The sequence below is a fragment of the Lathyrus oleraceus genome, chromosome 3 (assembly GCF_024323335.1).
Source record: "Lathyrus oleraceus cultivar Zhongwan6 chromosome 3, CAAS_Psat_ZW6_1.0, whole genome shotgun sequence".
NCBI classification, from domain to species: Eukaryota; Viridiplantae; Streptophyta; class Magnoliopsida; order Fabales; family Fabaceae; genus Lathyrus; species Lathyrus oleraceus.
In genome coordinates this window covers 374,807,312-374,827,451 of record NC_066581.1, presented here as the reverse complement: position 1 = coordinate 374,827,451, position 20,140 = coordinate 374,807,312, and the positions used below count along the sequence as shown (strand labels likewise).

Below are 20,140 nucleotides of genomic sequence, written 5' to 3'. Positions count from 1 at the left end.
CTAACTGAAACTTGTAGTGCTATTTCGCAGGGCCTAAAAATTCCGGTGAAGAAAAAAGATAGAGGTGCTGTCACTATTCCTTGCACCATTGGAGATAGATCATTCAAGAAGGCACTAATCGATTTCGGAGCAAGTGTTAGTATAATGCCCCTTTCGATTTACAAAAAACTAGAGTTAGGAGAAGTGCAAGACACTCGCATGACACTGCAGTTTGCTGATCATTCAGTGAAGAGACCCTATGGTATAGCAACAAATGTTCTGGTGAAGATTTATAAGTTTGTTTTCCCGGTGGGTTTTGTGGTACTCGAGATGCCGGAAGAAGAGGAAATCCCTCTCATTTTGGGAAGATCTTTTCTTGAAACTGGAAGATGCATGATATATATCGAGGAAGGAACTATGACCCTCAAAGTCTATGATGAAAAGCTAAAAATTGATGTGAGAAATACTATGAAATTCAAGGATGACGAAGGTGCAAGTAAAAATATTGAAGTTCTGGATACAGTGTTTGCTCAATCTATGCAGATCACAACACCCAAGCTTCCCTTAGAAAGAGTTTTAAGCTTATCTATCATTGAGGATACTGAAGGAATAGATGAGAAATAATCTGAAGTGGTGTCTATGTTGAAGGCACAACCTCCTTTGATTCATTCTCGACCACAACGGTGGGAAGAGCTTCGACCTAAAGTATCTCCAGAAGAAAAGCAAGATATAAAAAAGGGGATTAAGTTGAAACAATTACCAGAACATCTCAAATATGTCTTTTTAGACAATGAAGAGAAATGTCCAGCAATCATCAATTCAGGTTTGAGAGAGATTCAAGAAGAAGAGCTAATCAAAGTACTCAAGAAATACAAAGGTGTTATTGGTTGGGCGATGGAAGATTTGAAAGGAATCAACCCAACACTGTGTATGTACAAGATATTGATGGAGGATGATCAGAAACCAGTTGTTCAACCTCAACGGAGACTTAACCCAGCTATGAAAGAAGTCATTCGCAAGGAGGTTGTTAAACTTTTAGATGCGGGATTGATTTACCCAATATCTGATAGTTTGTGGGTGAGTCCAGTTCATGTGGTACCGAAGAAGGGAGGAACAACTGTGATAAAAAATGAGAAAAATGAGTTGATCCCCACTCAGACAGTAACAGGTTGGAGAGTCTGCATTGACTACAGGAGACTGAACACCGCAACCAGGAAGGACCATTTTCCCTTACCTTTTATTGATCAGATGTTGGAAAGATTGGCAGGTCATGATTTCTATTGTTTTCTGGATGGGTATTCAGGGTACAACCAAATTGCGGTGGCACCTGAAAATCAAGAGAAAACGGCGTTCACATGTCCGTATGGAATCTTTGCTTATAGAAGAATGTCGTTTGGATTGTGTAATGCACCAACAACATTTCAGAGGTGCATGACATCAATATTTGCCGATATGCTTGAGAAACACATGGAGGTATTTATGGATGATTTTTCTGTATTCGAATCTTCTTTTGAAAATTGTATGTATAATCTGTCACTTGTGCTGGAAAGATGTCAACAAACCAATCTGATCCTGAATTGAGAGAAGTGTCATTTCATGGTGAGAGAAGGGATAGTGCTAGCACATAAAATCTCCCATAAAGGAATTGAAGTTGACAAGGAAAAAGTAGAGGTGATAGCCAATCTCCCTCCTCCAGTTAATGAGAAAGGTATACGGAGTTTCTTCGGACATGCGGGATTCTACCGTAGGTTCATCAAAGATTTCTCCAAGATCGCCAAACCATTAACTAGTCTGCTTGTGAAGGATACTCCGTTTCTGTTTGACAAAAAGTGCAACGAGGCCTTCGATACTCTGAAGCATAAATTGGTGTCTGCTCCTATAGTGATCTCTCCTGACTGGTCTTTACCCTTTGAGATCATGTGCGATGCGAGTGATATAGCAGTAGGGACAGTCTTGGGGCAAAGAAGAGACAAACTCCTGCACGTGATCTATTATGCCAACCATGTGTTGAATCCAGCTCAGATGAATTATGCAACCACAGAGAAGGAGCTACTGGCTGTGGTGTATGCCTTTGACAAATTCAGGTCATACTTATTGGGAACAAAGGTAATTGTTTATACTGACCATGCTGCTTTGAAATATCTTTTTTCTAAACAGGACTCGAAGCTAAGGCTGCTCAGGTGGATTTTGCTGTTGCAAGAATTTGATCTAGAAATTCGAGACAAAAAGGGGTGTGAAAACACAGTTGCTGACCACCTATCTCGAATGTCCCCGATAGAAGAGACTGAAGAAGAACACCCAATCAAGGATGAGCTTATTCATGAACGAATCCTCGTTGTGGTGGGTGTTCCATGGTTTGCCGATTACGTAAACTATCTAGTAGGTGGCATAATTCCTGAAGACTTTGATTATAACAAAAAGAAAAAGTTTCTTCATGATTGCAGGTTCTATTTGTGGGACAAACCATTCTTGTATAAGAAAGGGGTAGACAGACTGATTCGTCGATGTGTCCCGGAAGAAGAACAAAATGAAGTCTTGAAAGCTTGTCATGATTCGGATTATGGGGGACATTTTAGTGGAGATAGGACAACCGCAAAAGTCCTCCAGTCGGGGTTGTACTGGCCTACTTTGTTTAAAGATGCCCAAGTCATAGTGAAGGAATGTGACAGATGCCAAAGAACAGGGAATATTTCTAGGAGAAATCAGATGCCCGAAAAGGGCATGCTTGAAGTGGAATTATTTGATGTTTGGGGGATTGACTTTATGGGGCCGTTTCCACCCTCATTCGGGAAGAATTATATTCTGGTAGTTGTGGACTACGTCTCGAAATGGGTGGAAGTTGTTGCCCTCCCTACTAATGATGCGAGAGTAGTGGTAAACTTTCTCAAGCAAAACATCTTCTCAAGGTTTGGTGTGCCAAGGGCACTTATCAGTGATGAAGGGACACATTTCTTAAATAAGCTCATGGAGAACTTATTGAAGAAGTATAATATGAAGCACAAGATTGCCACTCTGTATCATCCTCAAACGAGTGGGCAAGTTGAAGTATCCAATAGACAAATAAAAAAGATTTTGGAAAAGACAGTGAGTGCTTCAAGGAAAGATTGAGCGATCAAATTAGATGACGCACTATGGGCGTACAGAACCGCCTCCAAAACCCCAATCGGTATGTCTCCTTATCAACTGATTTATGGTAACGCCTGTCATCTCCCTCTTGAATTAGAGCACAAAGCCTTTTGTGCATCCACGTTCTTGAATTGTGATCTTGCAAAAGCCGGTGAATCCCGAATTCTTCAACTTCACGAGTTAGAAGAATTTCGTAATCAGGCCTATGAGAATGCGAAGATGTACAAGGAGCAAACAAGGAAGTGGCATGATTAGAGAATCATTAAGAAAGACTTCTGGGAAGGACAACTGGTGTTGTTGTTAAATTCTAGGCTCAAGTTGTTTCCTGGCAAATTGAAATCAAGATGGTCCGGACCATTTGTTGTGCATAAGGTATCTCCCCACGGAGCGATAGAAATCAAGAATCAAACCAATGGGGATATATTCAAGGTGAATGGCCAGAGGTTAAAGCCATATTACATAGGACAAGAATCTGGATTGATTGACCATGTGCGTCTCACCTAATGAGGTGGACGATCATCGAGCCATGCGACGTTAAACGAAGCGCTTCGTGGGAGGCAACCCACGCGTTTGATTTCTAATTTATTTAGTTTTTCTTTTTCTTTGTGTGTGCTAAAATTTTGTTGTAGGGGAGGAGGATAATTAGAAGGGCAAAGTCACAAACACCTCAAAATGGAAGGAAACCACACAAGTGCAGTAAAACAACAAAACAATTTTCAAATGTTGAGGGAGCCAGATCACCAACACGGGCGCCCGTGTTGAACAACACGGCCCGTGTTAATTGCCCTGAACCAAAGAACTGGGCGTGTGCAGAGAGGAGGAAACCATATCACCTACACGGGAACCCGTGTAGATGCACACGACCCGTGTTGTTTTGTACGGGATGGATTTTTGAATTTTTTTGAATTTTTTTGTTTTAAGTGGTGGGACCCACTTGACTTATAACTCATCTCCACCACTTATCCGTCATTATTCTGGTTTTACAAGACTCTCATTCTCTCTTCCTCCATTGTTAACCTAGCCTCCACCACCAAAAGCTTCACTTTTCACCACTATCAACTCCATAAAACCACATCTCCCTTTCACAAAAACTGTTCTACTCTCCGTCCTCTATGTAGTGACGGTGACCGTTTTTACTAATTCTTTATTTGGGTTTTGAGATATTTTGTAGGTACCCATTATGCCCCCGAAGAGAGCAAGCAAAGGAAAGGCTGTGGCCACATCTTCCAGGCCAAAGCAACGTGCGAGACGCAACCCGAATGCACATGGCATCCTGTTTGAGGAACCAGATCACCATGAAAGGTATACGATACTTGCTTAACAAAGACTCATTCCTACAAGATATATGTGTGATGCAACACTAGATGAGCTAGGATTAAAGGAAGAAGTGCATCGAATGTTTCACAATATAGGTATGCTAGAATTTATGCAATTTGAAGCACCGACTTTTGCACGCATCACTCTTGAATTTTTGAGCACTGTTGAGTTTAAGATGAGACACAGGTGGACTGGTTCCAAAATGGAGTTTTATGGTAAGTTGACTTTCAGATTGTTTGATGAGGATCATGAGTTGTCTGTGGAGGAACTTGGGGGGATTCTGAGACTTCCAGTATCTGGACCCGGAGCACCCCCAGACACTTTTCCAGCGGTTGATTTCTAGAGGGCCATTACTGGTAAAAATGGTTACAACCCGAGTTCTGGCAAGGCTTCTGGGATTCATAACCCTTGTTTCAGGTATGCACAGAAGGGGTTAGCTTACACCTTGTTTGGACGGGGTGATAGCACCGATGTGGTGGCAAAGAGAGAGCTGTTTTCTTACATTGCATGGCCAACAATGAGAGAGTCAATGCAGCCGCTTTTGCTGCTAATCATTTGAAACAAGTTGGCTATGCAAGTACAAGTGATATTTCTGTGGGTGGCATGATCACTCAGATTGCAGACCACTTTGGTTATGGTCGGCTCTTGATGGAAGAACCAACAGTGGCAGGTAAGACAAAGGTTGACATGAACACTCTTGTCAATCAACGAATGATTGTAATCATGCCGACATATTATTCTCTGGTAATTCATAATGTGGAAGTACTTGCGTTACCAGCACCTGATTCTATTAGTATTGCAAATGTTGCTAACTGGCTTTATGCAGCTTCTGCCCCATCTGTAGGGGACACTGTTCAGAATGACCAGGATTTTTCAAGTGATGAGATGGAGGAAGATGATAGACAAGAGGAGAAATTTGTGCCACCCCCACAAGACTCGAACCGACAAGGTGAAGGGTCCTCTTCTATGTCTCAGGACCGATGGGGTTGGATACAAACTGAGATGGGTGTCCTCCGCACCGAGCAAACTAGACAAGGTGTGGAATTGTTCCGACAAGGGACGGTTATGGATGACATGCAAGCTATGATGCAACGTCTGATGTTGCATTTCCCGCATGATCCTCCACCTTCTCCACAACAGTAGTCGCTGTGAGTCCCCTTTGTATCTGGATTTAAACATTGAGGTCAATGTTTAGTTCAGGTGTGGGGGGGGGGGGGGGGTTCCTTTCATGTTTTATTTCGTTTTCATTTTGTTCATGTTTTCCTTCATCGTTTTTGGCTTTCGTTTTTGCTTCTGTTGTCGTAGTATTTTGTTTTTATTGTTTACCTGTGTGTACAGAGTGATGAGAAATTGTTGGACGAATCCGGGATCGATTGTAGTGGATGAAAGACACACCCCATACTTGTTTTGTTAAGGTACCCCGGAAGTTGATGCAACCATGAGAAAGTAAAAGTCAGACACAATTTGGTGACACTGGACCGAGAGAGCGGTATGGTAGAACCGAATTGGAAAAGAAACCACATGACACTAGGAGGCTTCAGAGCTTGTAAGTTTAACCAACATGGTGAGAATACAAAGGCCAAACACTAAATATCATCATGAGAGTTCAGCCAGGTATGACTCTATCACTCTGACTTTGCGTATGTTCTTTTGACACTTCACAGCATGACAACACACATTGAGGCAAGTTGTTTGTTTAGCCCAGAGCCTTTCTAGCTATCCCTATTTGTATGTTTACCCTTCGTGAACCCCGTTGAGCCTTAGCCTTTTTGTTCGTAATAAACCCCACATTAACCAGTAATCATTCATTTCTTCCATTAATCGGCATGATTGTTGTAAGTTACAAAATGTGCAAAAAGCTAAGTTTGGGGTGGTAATCTTTAAAGAAAGAGCGAGTGCATAAGAAGAGACGTGTGTATGTCCTAATAAAAAAAAGAAGAGAAATTCACTTGCCGAGACTTAAGACTATAACACTTGTAAAATGCTCACAGAGAATTGAGTTAAAAAGAGTCAAAAGTGAATAAACCCCCAGATTTATGAGTTAAGCACGAAAAAAAAGAGAAAATCAAACAACATGAATGCCGAGTTCAAAACCATTTGTTATCCATTTCTGTGTCTATCCTACCGTATCCAAGCCCTGTTACAACCGAAAAGACCTCATAAAGTGTGTGGAATCTGTTGTTGTAGTGAAATTAGAATTTATTCAAATTTAAGAGTTTGGTATTGCATGCTGTGTTGTGAGTGTAAACACCCTAACCATTAGAGATGTTGTGAGTATGTGAAAAAGCTTGCAGGTAACGAGGCCTCTGATGTGGAAATATGGTGAACAGTTTGAGTCGGGAAAACCGGAAACTTGATTGGAAAGGAAGAACACAAGTTGTGAAGGACAAGGTTACATTGTGGAAAGTGAATTCATGGGTGACCTGTGTTTGGACTCAATACATCACTTGAGGACAAGCAATTAGACAAGTTTGGGATTGTGATCAATCACCGTTTCCATTGAATTCCCACATTTTATCCAACATATTTTCATCACTTTGGTAAGATTTATGGTTGTTTTTAGTTGTTTTAAAGTCATTTAACATGTTTCGTTAGTTTATTATTGCATTGCATTTTGTTACATGTTTGTGTCAAAAAGTCTCTTTTATGCTTCGATTTGGTAGTGTTAGTGTTGCAGGTTGTTGCATAGGTTCAAAAGGACTAATAGCTGAGTGTTGGATGCTCCGGAAGGCCAAAATATGAAGATGCAGAAGGCCAACACAGGCTCCCGTGTACATCAACATGGCCCGTGTTGTTTGCCAGGAAGGAGCACTCAAAGAGGTAAAACAGGGGGTTAACACGGGCACCCGTGTACATCAACACAGCCCGTGTTGATGCCTCTGTAGCTTGCTTTAAAAAACACAACTTTTGAAGAGCAACACGGGCACCCATGTGAATCCACACGGCCCGTGTTGATGGGCGCGACTGAGAAATTTTACTTTATGTTGTGTGGATCAGACCTGTTCATTAAGGATATTTTAGACTTCTTGCTGGGGGAAAAACCATTTGAGGCTATTAGAAGACTTTGGAGAGAAAGAGAAGGGGACTTTTGGACGTACGAGAGAAAAACATTGCACTGGAGAATATAGCGACTACGGAGGATTTGAAGACGGCGAGATTCAAGGGCATCAACCATTGAAGATCAAAATCTCCTAATTCTTTGTAATGTTTAATTTCCACACTATGATTTCTTTGAATACTATTAGAGGCTAAACCCCCCAATGCTAGGGGGGTGGTCCTGATTTGATCTTATGTTATGAATTCGAACCATGGATTTTCTTATTACTATGTTACGTATTTCAATTCAATTGTGTGATGCTATTATGCTTTTGTATCGGGAAAATACAATTAGATCTATGACTATCAATAACATGATTGTGATTGTTAGGATTTTCACACAATTGGGTTTATAATTGCATCACCTAGGACTAGGAACTTTTGTAAATCACCATAAACCTTGATATTGTTTATGATTAAAACCAATGATTAGTTGAATGGACATTTGAGTAAGAATTGGTAGTTTAATAGTTTCTTCATTAAGGACTTAAGGAAGAACATTCTGAGGTTAGGTAATTGAATGTTTCATGTGTATTGAGGAAATCTTGACTTGAATTCATAACTAGTTAAATCAACCACTCACCCTAGCATGTTTCATCTTAATCAATTATTCTTTACTATCTTTTTGTGTTTGTTGTTATAAATTCCCAAAACCAACCAAACCATTGTGTTTTTGTTCAAATAGAATCAGAAGTAAAATAAGTATTTCCTACGCAATCCCTGAGATTGATACTTGGGAATAAAACTCCTTATTACTACATCGGTAAAAATAGTACACTTGCTATTTTTCCGACCAATGATGCGCAAGATAGTTGGACAGTACACTCCATTTGATGGTTTTTTGAGTGATATGTTAGATGTCGTACTCGGTTAACGCCATTTGCCATTAGGCTACTCTACCGGTTAGAGCAGGCTTCTCAAAGATGTATTTGACAGGGTCCATCTTAGAGATAAAAAATGTTATATGAGTGAGCATGTACTGCCTTAAGAGTTTGGCAGCCCATGCTAATGCATAACAAGTATTTTCAAGCATCAAATAACTACTTTCACAATTGGTGAACTTCTTGCTTAAGTAGTATATAACATGCTCTTTTCTACCAGTTTCTTCATGTTGGTCAAGGACGCATCCCATTGATCCTTCAAGGACGATGAGGTACATGATTAATGGCCTGCTGGGTATAAGACGCATTAAAACATAAGGTTCTTACAAGTACTCCTTGATCTTCTCAAAAGTTCTTTGACAATCGTTGTTCCAAATGACGACTTGATCCTTTTGAAGAAGTTTGAAGATCGGATCACAAGTGGCCGTAAGGTGAGATGTGAATTTAGCAATGTAGTTTAACCTACCTAGGAATCCGTGAACTTCCTTTTCAGTTTTGGGTGGAGGCATATCTTGTATGGCCTTCACTTTTTTGGGATCTACCTCAATGCCCAATTGGCTGATGATAAAACCTAATACTTTGTCGGATCTTACCCCAAACATGCATTTGTTGGGATTAAACCTCAATTTGAACTTCCTTAGCCTCTCAACAACTTTTCTAGATTGACGAGATGTTCCTCTTCGGTTTGAGATTTGGCTATCATATCGTCAATGTAGACCTTGACTCTCTATGAATCATGTCGTGAAAGAGAGTGACCATGGCTCGTTGGTATGTAGCACCATCATTCTTAATCCAAAAGGCATATCCTTATAGTAGAAGGTGCCCCATGGGGTTATGAAAGTGATTTTCTCCATGTCTTTTTGAGCCATTCAGATCTGGTGTAACAGGAGAAACCATCCATAAAGGAGAAAATAGAGAACTGAGAAGTGTTGTCCATTAACACGTCGATGTGAGGTAGTGAAAAGTCATCTTTGGAACTCGCTCTATTCATATCTCAATAATCTACGCACATTCTTACTTTGACTTCCTTCTTGGGTACATGCACGATGTTGGAAATCTATTGGGGATAATTGAAGACTGCTAGGAAACTGGTGTTGAGCTGTTTTTGTACCTCCTCCTTGATTTTCAATGCCATGTCGGGCCGAGTCCTACGTAGCTTTTGCTTTACTGGAGAGTATTCTTCTTTAAGATGCATATGGTGGACCACGATGTCAATATCGAGGCCGGGCATGTCTTGGTATGACCATGCAAACACATCCATGTACTCCTTCAAGAGTTTGATCAACTTTGTCTTTACCTTGTCTCGCAGAGCTGAGCCAACTCAGACTTCTTTTTCTTCCTCGCATGTTCCAAGGTTAACCACTTCCACTGATTCTTCATGCGATTGCATGACCTTTTCCTCTTGCTTGAGCAATCTTACCAATTCTTCAGGGAGCTCGGAATCTTCATCAAAATCTTCACCGGCTTGATTAATCGGGTTATCAAAGTCATACGAGACTATAACAGAATTGTTGGTGGTGGTTGTCGAGGGTGATCTGCACGATTTAGGTTCATTCTTTTTATTTATATGAAAGAAAAAATGATTTGAAAAGAATTTTAAAGCAAAAAGAAAATTGCCATCTTGAAATGGTGAAATAATAAATGAAAGACAAGGATCATAAAATTGAATGTGAAACATAGATCTTTTTCATTAATGATTAATAAGGAATTTCAACGAGGTCCTACAAATGGTTCCCCCAGGCCTTGGGCTTGGCATGGGTTCTTTTGATAAAAGGGAAAACAAACATGGGAAATTACATTTTAATCAGAGTTACTTCTGGTATTGTAATACCCCAAAATTTACCCTTCATTTTTCCTGGAAGCATACGCTTTACACCTCATGCATGCATACATTTTTAGGTCATTTAGCATTTGCATTTCATCATGGCAATCGGAATATTTTTTCAAAAAAAAAAAAACGAAAAACGAAATAAAATAAAATAATAAATAAATAAAAGAAAAAATCTTGGACTTGAACCTCTCTCAAAAGTCCACTAAGCTATCAATATTAGGCAATAAATACTAGAGAGTCAGTGAAACAAATATAGAGTCTATTCCTATTACCCTGTCTGGGAAAAAGATAGTGAGAGAAGAACCCTGGGGAAAAAGATAGTGAGAGAAGAGCTAACAGAGTTCAGAGCAACCTCCAGGCAACTCTGAAAGGTTCATTCTGACTCACACACTTTCAGCTCAAGCAAACCCTTACATTGGTTTGCAAATCCAGCCGTGCCATTTGATTTCAACCGATCTCTCCAATTAGCTTGGAAGGATCTCAGGGTTTATCGTTCCTTTAATTGCTGTTACCTCGGATCTTCATCCGCGTGGTTCCTTCGTCAAGGACTGCCTTTTTGCATGAGCATCCCAAACCCTAACCCTTAATTGATTTTTCTTCTCCTAAACACACATTTACTCCTTCTACTACAGGTGAGTAAGTCTCCAAAGGCCGAGCATCCGGTAGATTGCGTAGTAACGTCGTTCGTCCAAAACCCAATCCATAACCCTGTAGTTAGCCGAACTACGACTTGCTCTGATTCTCATTCCAGATGAGATACGTAGGTATAAGACGCGATGTCTTAGCGAGCACACATCCCCCCAACCCATAGGTCAGCCGAGCTACGAAGACTCTGATTCTCATATTCAGATGAGATACGTATGCAGTGGATGCGACATTCGCGTAAGTCATTTTCATTTAACCCCTTTCTTAGTAAACAACACAAGATAAACTCACACCCTTTAGACAAGAACTACAAAAGTGGATCCCGTAGAGTACTACAGATGCGTAGGGGTGCTAATACCTTCCCTTCGTATAACCGACTCCCGAACCCAAGATTTGGTTGCAAGACCCCGTCTTGTCCTTTGCTTTTTCCAGGTTTACTTCGAGCGTTTCCTTTCCATCCTTTGGGATAAATAACGCACGGTGGTGACTCTTCTGTCATTTTCTCTCGCCGGTTGTTTTTTCGCACACTGTAATTTTTCAGGTTGCGACAGCTGGCGACTCTGATGGGGACCCGGTTTCCCTAAGCGAGTCCCTCCTAGATTTTGTAGTTTGTTTGTTTATTGGGTGTTCATGCTTTTGTACAGTTATTTACCTGCTTTACCTTATTGCATTGTGTACATATCATTTCTGTATCTGTTGGCTGGCTATGGCTGCTTGGTGATCTTTGTGAGATGAGTTCTATACCCGAACTCGAGTGCACTTAGGATAGGAGAATGGCATAGTCTTGTCGACTTGTGTGGAGTTATTCCTTAGCAAGTTGACTTGCAAGCCCATTCACTTGGTGGAGGTCATGTTGAGATCAATAATGTCACACAAGTAAGTTGTGGTTAGACATTACTTTTTCCAATATAGACCTTAGAAGCCGAGGACCTTAGTTTACCAAACCCATCTTGGCCTATTCGTAGGACGTAGTGCGAAAGTCGTTCAAGTGTAAGATTTGATACGATTGTTACGCGATACTACACTCATAAGAGTCTCTCTTGAGAATATTTTTGGAATACGAGTAGTCGTTCCTCCGATAATATCCGAAAGATGGGATTATGACTATGGGAACCTTTTGTAGAACATGTTTGGCAGGTTTAAACCTTAGTACACTCCTTTTGGGTGGTTCTTAACCTAAACTCCATGCTCGTGACTTGCAACAAACCCTTGATTCATGGTTGATCCGATCAGGTATCCTTAATATCAATGAAAATGGGGTGTTGATAAGGTGTAAACCATAATCCACCAAAATGGGTGGTTGATATTAAGGATAACATGATCCATCCCATGACCTTTGTTTGGTGTGCTCTTAATTTCTCTCAAGACAGTGCAACCTGACAGATGTTCAAGCAGATACGGCGATCCTGATTCCCATGCCACTGCACTACATTCACATCATTTTGCATCACATCATTTTGCATTCACAATCATTCACACATGTTTATCCATTTCTGTAGGGTTTGTATCTTCTACTTGATTCTAGTCGGAATTTTCTTGGTTCTCATCAACGGCTTAGTCTTTTTTTTTTACATCGTTTATCTATTGAGAGACTGGAATCAAGGGGGTAGAATACCTTTGGAATTGATAAACATGTCATTGCATTTACATATTCATTAGCATGTCTTGCATAACAGGTACCGCCACAGTGTTCTCAGTTTGTTTGGTGCTCCAATCAGTAGGATAGCTGACCCAGGCATTCACCGGTACGGTACCCGCATAAACCAACAGAGAGTAATGGAAAGCCTACAGGCAGAGTTTGCCGAGATGAAAATCCGCATGAATCAATTCATGGATGTGGTTCAAGGGGTGGCTCAGGGACAGCAAGAGCTCAGGCAGATGATACAGAGGAATCCCCCTGCTCAACCAGAGACGGTGACTGATCCTCCAACTGGAGAGGCTAATTGACCCAATGGACCAGGGCCTATCCCAATCCTACATGTCACCTCCGGTCAACAGCCCGTTCATGATGATCAAGACGATCAGTTCCCCCTGCTGCAGGAAGACTTTGGTATGGGTCATGGTGTGGACCCCATGTTTAGAAGATTGGAAGATAGGTTGAAGGCAATGGAAGGACAGAATCCTCTGGGAGTAGATGTTGCTGACTTGGGGCTGGTCCCAGGTGTGAGAGTGCCACCGAAATTCAAGGTCCCGATATTTGACAAATACAATGGCAACTCTTGCCCGAAGACCCATGTGCAAGCCTATTTCCGTAAAATGGTTGCATACTCCGATGACGAAAAGTTGCTTATGTACTTTTTCCAGGACAGCCTAGCTGGGGCATCCCTGGAATGGTATATGAGGCTGGACAGAGCCCACATCCGTTGCTGGAGGGATTTGGCTGAGGCTTTCGTGAAGCAGTATCAGTATAATGCAGACATGGCTCCGGAGAGAACTCAACTTCAAAATCTGTCTCTTAAAACCAATGAGTGCTTCAGAGAATACGCTCAACGCTGGAGAGAAACAGCTTCCCGTGTTCAACCTCCTATGTTGGAGAAGGAAATGGCTAACATGTTCATGAACACTCTGCCAGGACCTTATTTGGAGCGCCTGGTGGGTTGCAATGCCTCAAATTTTGCTGATGTAGTCTCTATCGGAGAGAGGGTGGAGAATTACCTGAGGACATACAAGACCCAAAGTGGAGGTGGATCCTCATCAGGGGTGAAGAAGCCGTTCATTCAGGGACAGAAGAGGATAGAAGGGGATGCAAGTGCCATATCTTCTTATCAGAATAGGGATAACCGGAGGAATAACTTTCAGAACTATCATCAGCAACCGTATGTTGCGGCTGTAACCATTCTAGCTGCAGCACCACTACAACAACAACAACCACATCGTCAACCAGCTCAGTACCAACCACAACAACCGGGTAACAGACCCGCCTATCAACCGAGGCCAAGGACGATGGACCGGCGTTTCGACACTCTTCCAATGCCGTACGCTCAGTTGCTTTCTAGTCTTCAACAACTACAACTTGTGCAGTTGCGCACTCTGGCTCCTCCCGTTGGTAGGCTTCCGGTGGGTTATGACGCCAACGCTAGGTGTAGCTTCCACTCTGGGGCACCTGGCCATAATATTGAGAACTACAAAGCTTTTAAGCACGTAGTTCAGGACCTCATTGATTCAAAGGACGTTAACTTTGCACCAGCTCCTAATGTCGTCAACAATCCCATGCCCCAGCATGGTGGAGCCAACATTAACATGGTTGAAGGAGAAGTCAAATTAGTCTCTGCGGTCAACAATGAAGATGGGGATAGTGATTGCGACATCTGTTAGACTATGGCACGGATCTAGAAGGGGGGGTTGAATAGATCCCAGTTAAAAACTTGAGTCGACGCTACCAATTTAAAAGAAAAATTGGTTTTAAAATTGTTTTAGGTGCGGAAGCGACCGAGGAAAATTTAGTCTAAAAACGAACCGTTATTGGAAAACCGGATATGCGTTAAGCTAATGGATAAGAGATAAAACGAGATACAATTCACTACACTAGTTGCACAATCAATGATAGAGTTCACTTACTAGCAAGCCTAGTTCCAATGAACCAAAATACCAAATTTAAAACTCAGAGCAAACTTAAGGCAACTTTGGCTTAGGCAATTTTACAAACACTTGGTGTGCATAAACACTCCAAGTGATATTTGAGTTGAGTAAGTAAGTCAATTTATCCTAGTACAATATGTTATTGTACTTAGTATTCCAACAGCTGTTTTAATCACTTACTCAACTTATATCAAAGTTTGGTGAAAATTGCTTAAGCTAAAATCGCTTAAATTTTAAGCTGAAAAACAGATTATGCAGAAAGTTAAAGGAGACAGAGATTTGATGAGGCAGTTCCCCCGCCGTCCTCGCTTCGGGGTACGTCTGCCCTCAATTCTAAAAATAGAATTGAGATGATTTAATTAAATATCACCTGTGAACTTTAACCGTTTATACAAGGATTGCAAAGCAAGTAAACACAGAATTTTCAATGTGTTGAATGATGCTTCCTATCCTTGCTCCTTGATTCAAGATGAATCAAGACCTTCGATCGTTGTTGCTAGACCTCCGATTCCAGCCCCTTTGTTGAAGAATCTTCCGTTCTTCAAACCCTCGGCCCGGCTGATCTCAAACACAACGAGTCGAACCCGAATCCTTCACTTCAATGCCACCGAATCCGCTACTAGACTGACGAAGACTTCCTCTTCTCAATCACCTTCGCTCGGCTGAATATTGATGAAGCGATTCGTCCAAAAACCCCCAAACGCAAACTTGTATTGGAGGATAAAACCCTAATGGTTTTATTCAAGAAAGAACCTGCCAAGACTTCAACTCGAACCCGATTCTTCAATCGCAACTTCGAACCTTATCACCTTCAAGTTATCACGAATCACATCAAAAGTTATTGTGTGCAGTTGATGTATTGTGGACTGTTGAAGATGAAGATGATGAATCTTTGACAACTTTTTCACTCTTTCTTGTTTCCTTGAACACTTGAACTCAAAATAGCAAATGTTGTTTGATAGAAGTGTTTTGACTTCTATATATATAGTAACAGACAAAATCAAACAAACATAACAGTATTTCAAAAATTTGAAATAACTCAGAAAACTGAGATTGCGCGCGAGCGGTCGACCATAGGTCGGCGTGTGCTGACCCGTGGGGCATGCGTCGACCCTATGCGTCGACTCAAACGTTTCATGCGCTGACCCGTGGATAACATCATTTTGCCATGCGCCAACGTGTGGTCGACTCAAGGGGTTTATGCGCCGACCCGTGAGCTATGCGCTGACCCTATGCGTCGACGCATGCAGCTTTGCGCTGACTCCCTTCAGTTTAGGCAGAGCTTTGCGCTGACCCGTGAGCTTTGAGCTGACCCCTATGGTCGACTCAAAGCATTCAAATCTGCAAAGAAACTGTGATTAGTGATTCTTTATGTATTTAGTCATGATCACACTTTGTCTACATGTTTTTAATGATTATGGTAGATTTAGAATAACGTGGAAAAGGATATTGTGGGTAATGTGTTGCATTTGTTCGTAGATGTGCATGATGGTCTTTTGTCATCATCGAAACTTGATATCGTATGTTGTATGACACTTTGTCTTTACATACTCCCCCTTTTTGATGATGACAACCTGTATAAATCGACGTGACGAACATCATGCAGTATTGACACATTTTGCACACTCCCCCTTTCTTTTGTAATCTAAGGCCATTTGCAGAAAGCGAAAGCGACTGTTAGTTGTGTGCATTTTGTCACCATGTCAGCATTTTTCTCCCCCTTTGACAACATCAAAAAGAGAGAGACAGAGTGAGTATTCAAGATTGCAACGAAAAGTTCACAGGCAGTAGTATAGATACCAACGAAATAATATCACACTTATATCATTTCTTAACAATAGTCATTAATTAAGAAGGAGAAAATACATAAGGAAGTTGTGGTGCATAAACAGGCAAAGCAAAAACAAAATACATGCAAAAACAACAAGCAACATGTAATGTGCATATGAATGGCTATTGTCTTAAGTGACGGTGGCCGGGATGGTAGCATACGCCAGGGTTTCTGCTAGGGTCAGCCAGAGTTTCTAGGTAATCACAAACACCTTCCAGATGCCTAAGACTCCCTGTGACCTGCCTATCCAAATCTACATATCGTTCATTTAGGCTTGTGGAGAGGTTTTCGATCCGCTCATTTTGGGTTTGAAGTTGACTGGTAATTTGAGCAAGTCGGTCATCCTGGGATTGCATGAAGGTTTGTTGGGCAAGTTGCATGCTTTGCATCATCTCCAACAGCTCTGAAGAATCAGCAGGATGTGGAGGGGATGGAAGAAATTCTTCCTCAGCATGGTGATACGGTTGGTAAGATTCACGTCGAGTTGTCCAACCCGTATGTTGCCATTCACCCCAGCCACCCCATCGTGGAACAACTTCTTCATGTGTATCCGGCTGCTGTACCCAAGCAGAGCCGGAGTAGTCGTATGTGCCAATGGGTGAAGGACTGTCGTCTCCACCATTGTGAGCATTATCGTGCCTTGCTTCTTCTTCTTCATCTTCTTCTTCTTCTTCATTTTCCACTTCATCGTCTTGTTCTTCGCTTTCATCACTGTCAGCCCTTGGAGGAACGTATCCTCTTCTAACAAACTTATATTTCTTCCGCTCCTTGCACCATATATATCCCATCATAGACATGGTTTTTGTGCTAAATTCTTTGTCAGGTGTGATTGATGTTAACGGGAAAGACGGATGACTAACATTGGCTGTTGTAAGGACTTCTTGGATGAAGGATCCGTAGGCGAGAGCAGTTCCTCGTCCGGAATCCCGAAGATTATACATTCTGCTAGCAATGTAGTATGGCCAGTTGATTTTTATCTTATTTTTCAGGATGTAAATCAAATGAACCTCGGACTGTTCGACTCTGGAGAGACCGCCCTTCTTGGGCCGCAGGATGCGTGAGACAATCCATTGGAGAATCCTTTCCCCGGCGCTCAGTTTGCCCGCAGTGACGGTTCGTGGGAACAAGTCACTCTGCACAAAATCATCAGAATATGGCCGTTCCAACATGTCATTTAATGCACTCTTAAACTCATAGCCATCTATGTGGTGAGAATCAGTCACCTCAGGCAGGGGATTTCCAGCATCATCCACAGACAAATCAAAATATTTGTTCCAGAAATTTGATTTAACTGATACCTTTGTAGAGCCAACTTTGGAGGAAAGCTTGTGTCCGCGAAAGTTCTCATGAAGACCGGAGTAGAAGACTCGGACAAGGTCTTCACTGTATTGAGTGTTGCACTCCAAGAAGTTGATGAGACCTTGATGCTGCAGCAGAGACAGGACTTCCGGTAAGTGCATGCGTTCAGCTTCAAGTCTGTAGAACGCATGTTGTTGCACAACTCCTCGTTTACCGATGTCTTTGTTGAACATTTCGACACGAGCAGGTGGAACGAGTGATACAGCAGATACGGGAAGAGATGCACCGGATGATTCTCGGGGTCTTTTGCCGGAGGGTCTGCGTGATGAGGAAGCCATTTGAGTGGGTTTGAGATTGAGTGTTTGGATACAGAGAGAAGGTTTGATGAGGGTTTTGAGAGTGATTCCTCTAGAGAGGGGTTTTTCCCAATTTATAGTGGAAAGGTTAGGGTTTTGGGAAGATGGAAGATCAAAGACCAATAGCCACTAGGTAGATGCAAGTTACAAAGTAGTGGGTAGTTTGAAAGGTGATGGAATGTAATTGCACATTTAATGATGTGAATGCATGAGAGATGATTTAAATTTTTTGCAGAAAAACGAAATCTTTGAGCGATGCGTCGACCATACCCCTGTATGCGTCGACGCATACTGTTTGATTTTTGAGAAAATGCAAAAGTTATTCAATCATGCGTCGACCATAACCCTGCTGCGGTCGACTCATACAGTTTAAAATTTTCATTTTTCACTACTCAGCACATGCAATGACCAGTTTGATGTATAATTAACACCACAAACAGCAATACACAACCAAAGAGATATATCAGGCGTATATATATAAACAATAACATTTTGAGATAGAATTATTGCAGTCATGAGATTTTGCAGAGAGAGGAAGAGGAACAATATCACCTTAATGCCGGAGTGACTTAGTGAACAGTAGACATGTGCTTACAACAACATAGATTTGTCAGAAGTACAGTATTAAGGTTTTAAGTGAAATAATGTAAACAGCAGATTATAGTGTCCGTTCCGAAATATCGAGAATGCCAAGTTCTCGGCGAATATGAAAGAAAGGTTCAGTGGCTAGCGGCTTTGTGAAAATGTCCGCTAGTTGATTTTCAGTATTTACGTGTTCAAGCACGATGTCACCTTTCTCTACATGATCCCGAAGAAAGTGGTGTCGAATTTCGATATGTTTGGTGCGGGAATGTAGCACAGGATTCTTGGTCAGGTTAATAGCACTCGTGTTGTCACAAAAGATGGGAATACGTTCAAGTTTGAGGTTGAAATCCAATAGTTGTTGCTTAATCCATAGGATTTGGGCACAACAACTACCGGCGGCAACGTATTCCGCTTCGGCGGTTGACAAGGCAACAGAAACTTGTTTCTTGCTATGCCAACTAACCAAAGAGTTTGAAAATAGGTGACAAGTGCCACTTGTGCTTTTCCTATCCGATTTGCAACCGGCAAAGTCGGAATCGGAAAAACCTACCAAGGAACAATCATTACCTTTGGAATACCATAGACCATACTTCGGAGTACCGGATAAATATCGAAGTATCCGTTTAACGGCTTTTAAATGGGATTCCTTGGGACATGATTGATATCTTGCACACATGCATACGCTAAACATAATATCGGGACGGGAAGCAGTAAGGTAAAGGAGTGAACCAATCATACCTCTATACCGTTTCACATCTACTTCCTTACCGTCTTCATCTTTGTTCAAGTTGGTACACGTAGGCATGGGGGTGTCTATGGCCTTAGCTTTTGCCATGTCAAATCTCTTGATAAGGTCCAAACAATACTTTGTCTGGCTCACGAAAGTTCCTTCTTTGAGCTGTTTGATTTGCAGACCGAGGAAGTATGTGAGCTCCCCCATCATACTCATCTCGAACTCGCCCTGCATAAGGTCAGAAAACTCTCTCACAAGATTCATGTTAGTAGATCCAAAAATGATATCATCTACATAAATTTGCACTAATATCAAGTGCTTTCCTTGACGTTTAATGAAGAGGGTTGTGTCAACCTTTCCTCTTGAGTAACCTTGATCTAGTAGGAACTTGCTTAGTCTCTCATACCAAGCTCTAGGAGCTTGTTTGAGACCATACAAGGCCCTTTTCAGTTTATAAACATGATCAGGATACTCATGGGATTCGAAACCCGGAGGTTGTGCGACATAGACTTCTTCATTTATGTGACCGTTAAGGAAAGCGCTCTTAACATCCATTTGGAATAGCTTAAAATCCTTTGCACAAGCGAAGGCAAGGAGAAGGCGTATAGCCTCGAGTCGGGCAACCGGCGCATAAGTTTCCTCATAGTCGATGCCTTCCTCTTGGTTATACCCTTGCGCGACTAAACGCGCCTTATTACGGGTTATTACCCCGTTTTCGTCCAGCTTGTTCCTAAACACCCATCGGGTGCCGATTACTCGATGATCTCGCGGAGGAGGGACAAGGTCCCAAACCTCATTTCTGGTGAACTGATTAAGTTCCTCCTGCATTGATAAAAACCAGTGTTCATCGAGTAGGGCTTCTTTAGGGTTTTTAGGTTCCAT

General features: G+C 41.7%; 1 protein-coding gene across 1 annotated transcript; it reads left to right on the top strand.

The window, feature by feature from the left end:
• Nucleotides 1–618: 618 nt before the first annotated feature.
• On the top strand, nucleotides 619–4,765 carry LOC127131342 (uncharacterized). The gene is made up of 7 exons (XM_051060266.1): nucleotides 619–1,147; nucleotides 1,283–1,498; nucleotides 1,589–2,085; nucleotides 2,209–2,333; nucleotides 2,556–3,024; nucleotides 4,277–4,407; nucleotides 4,609–4,765. The coding sequence occupies exons 1-7, from the start codon at nucleotides 619–621 to the stop codon at nucleotides 4,763–4,765; spliced, it is 2,124 nt and encodes a 707-aa protein (XP_050916223.1).
• Nucleotides 4,766–20,140: the final 15,375 nt, after the last annotated feature.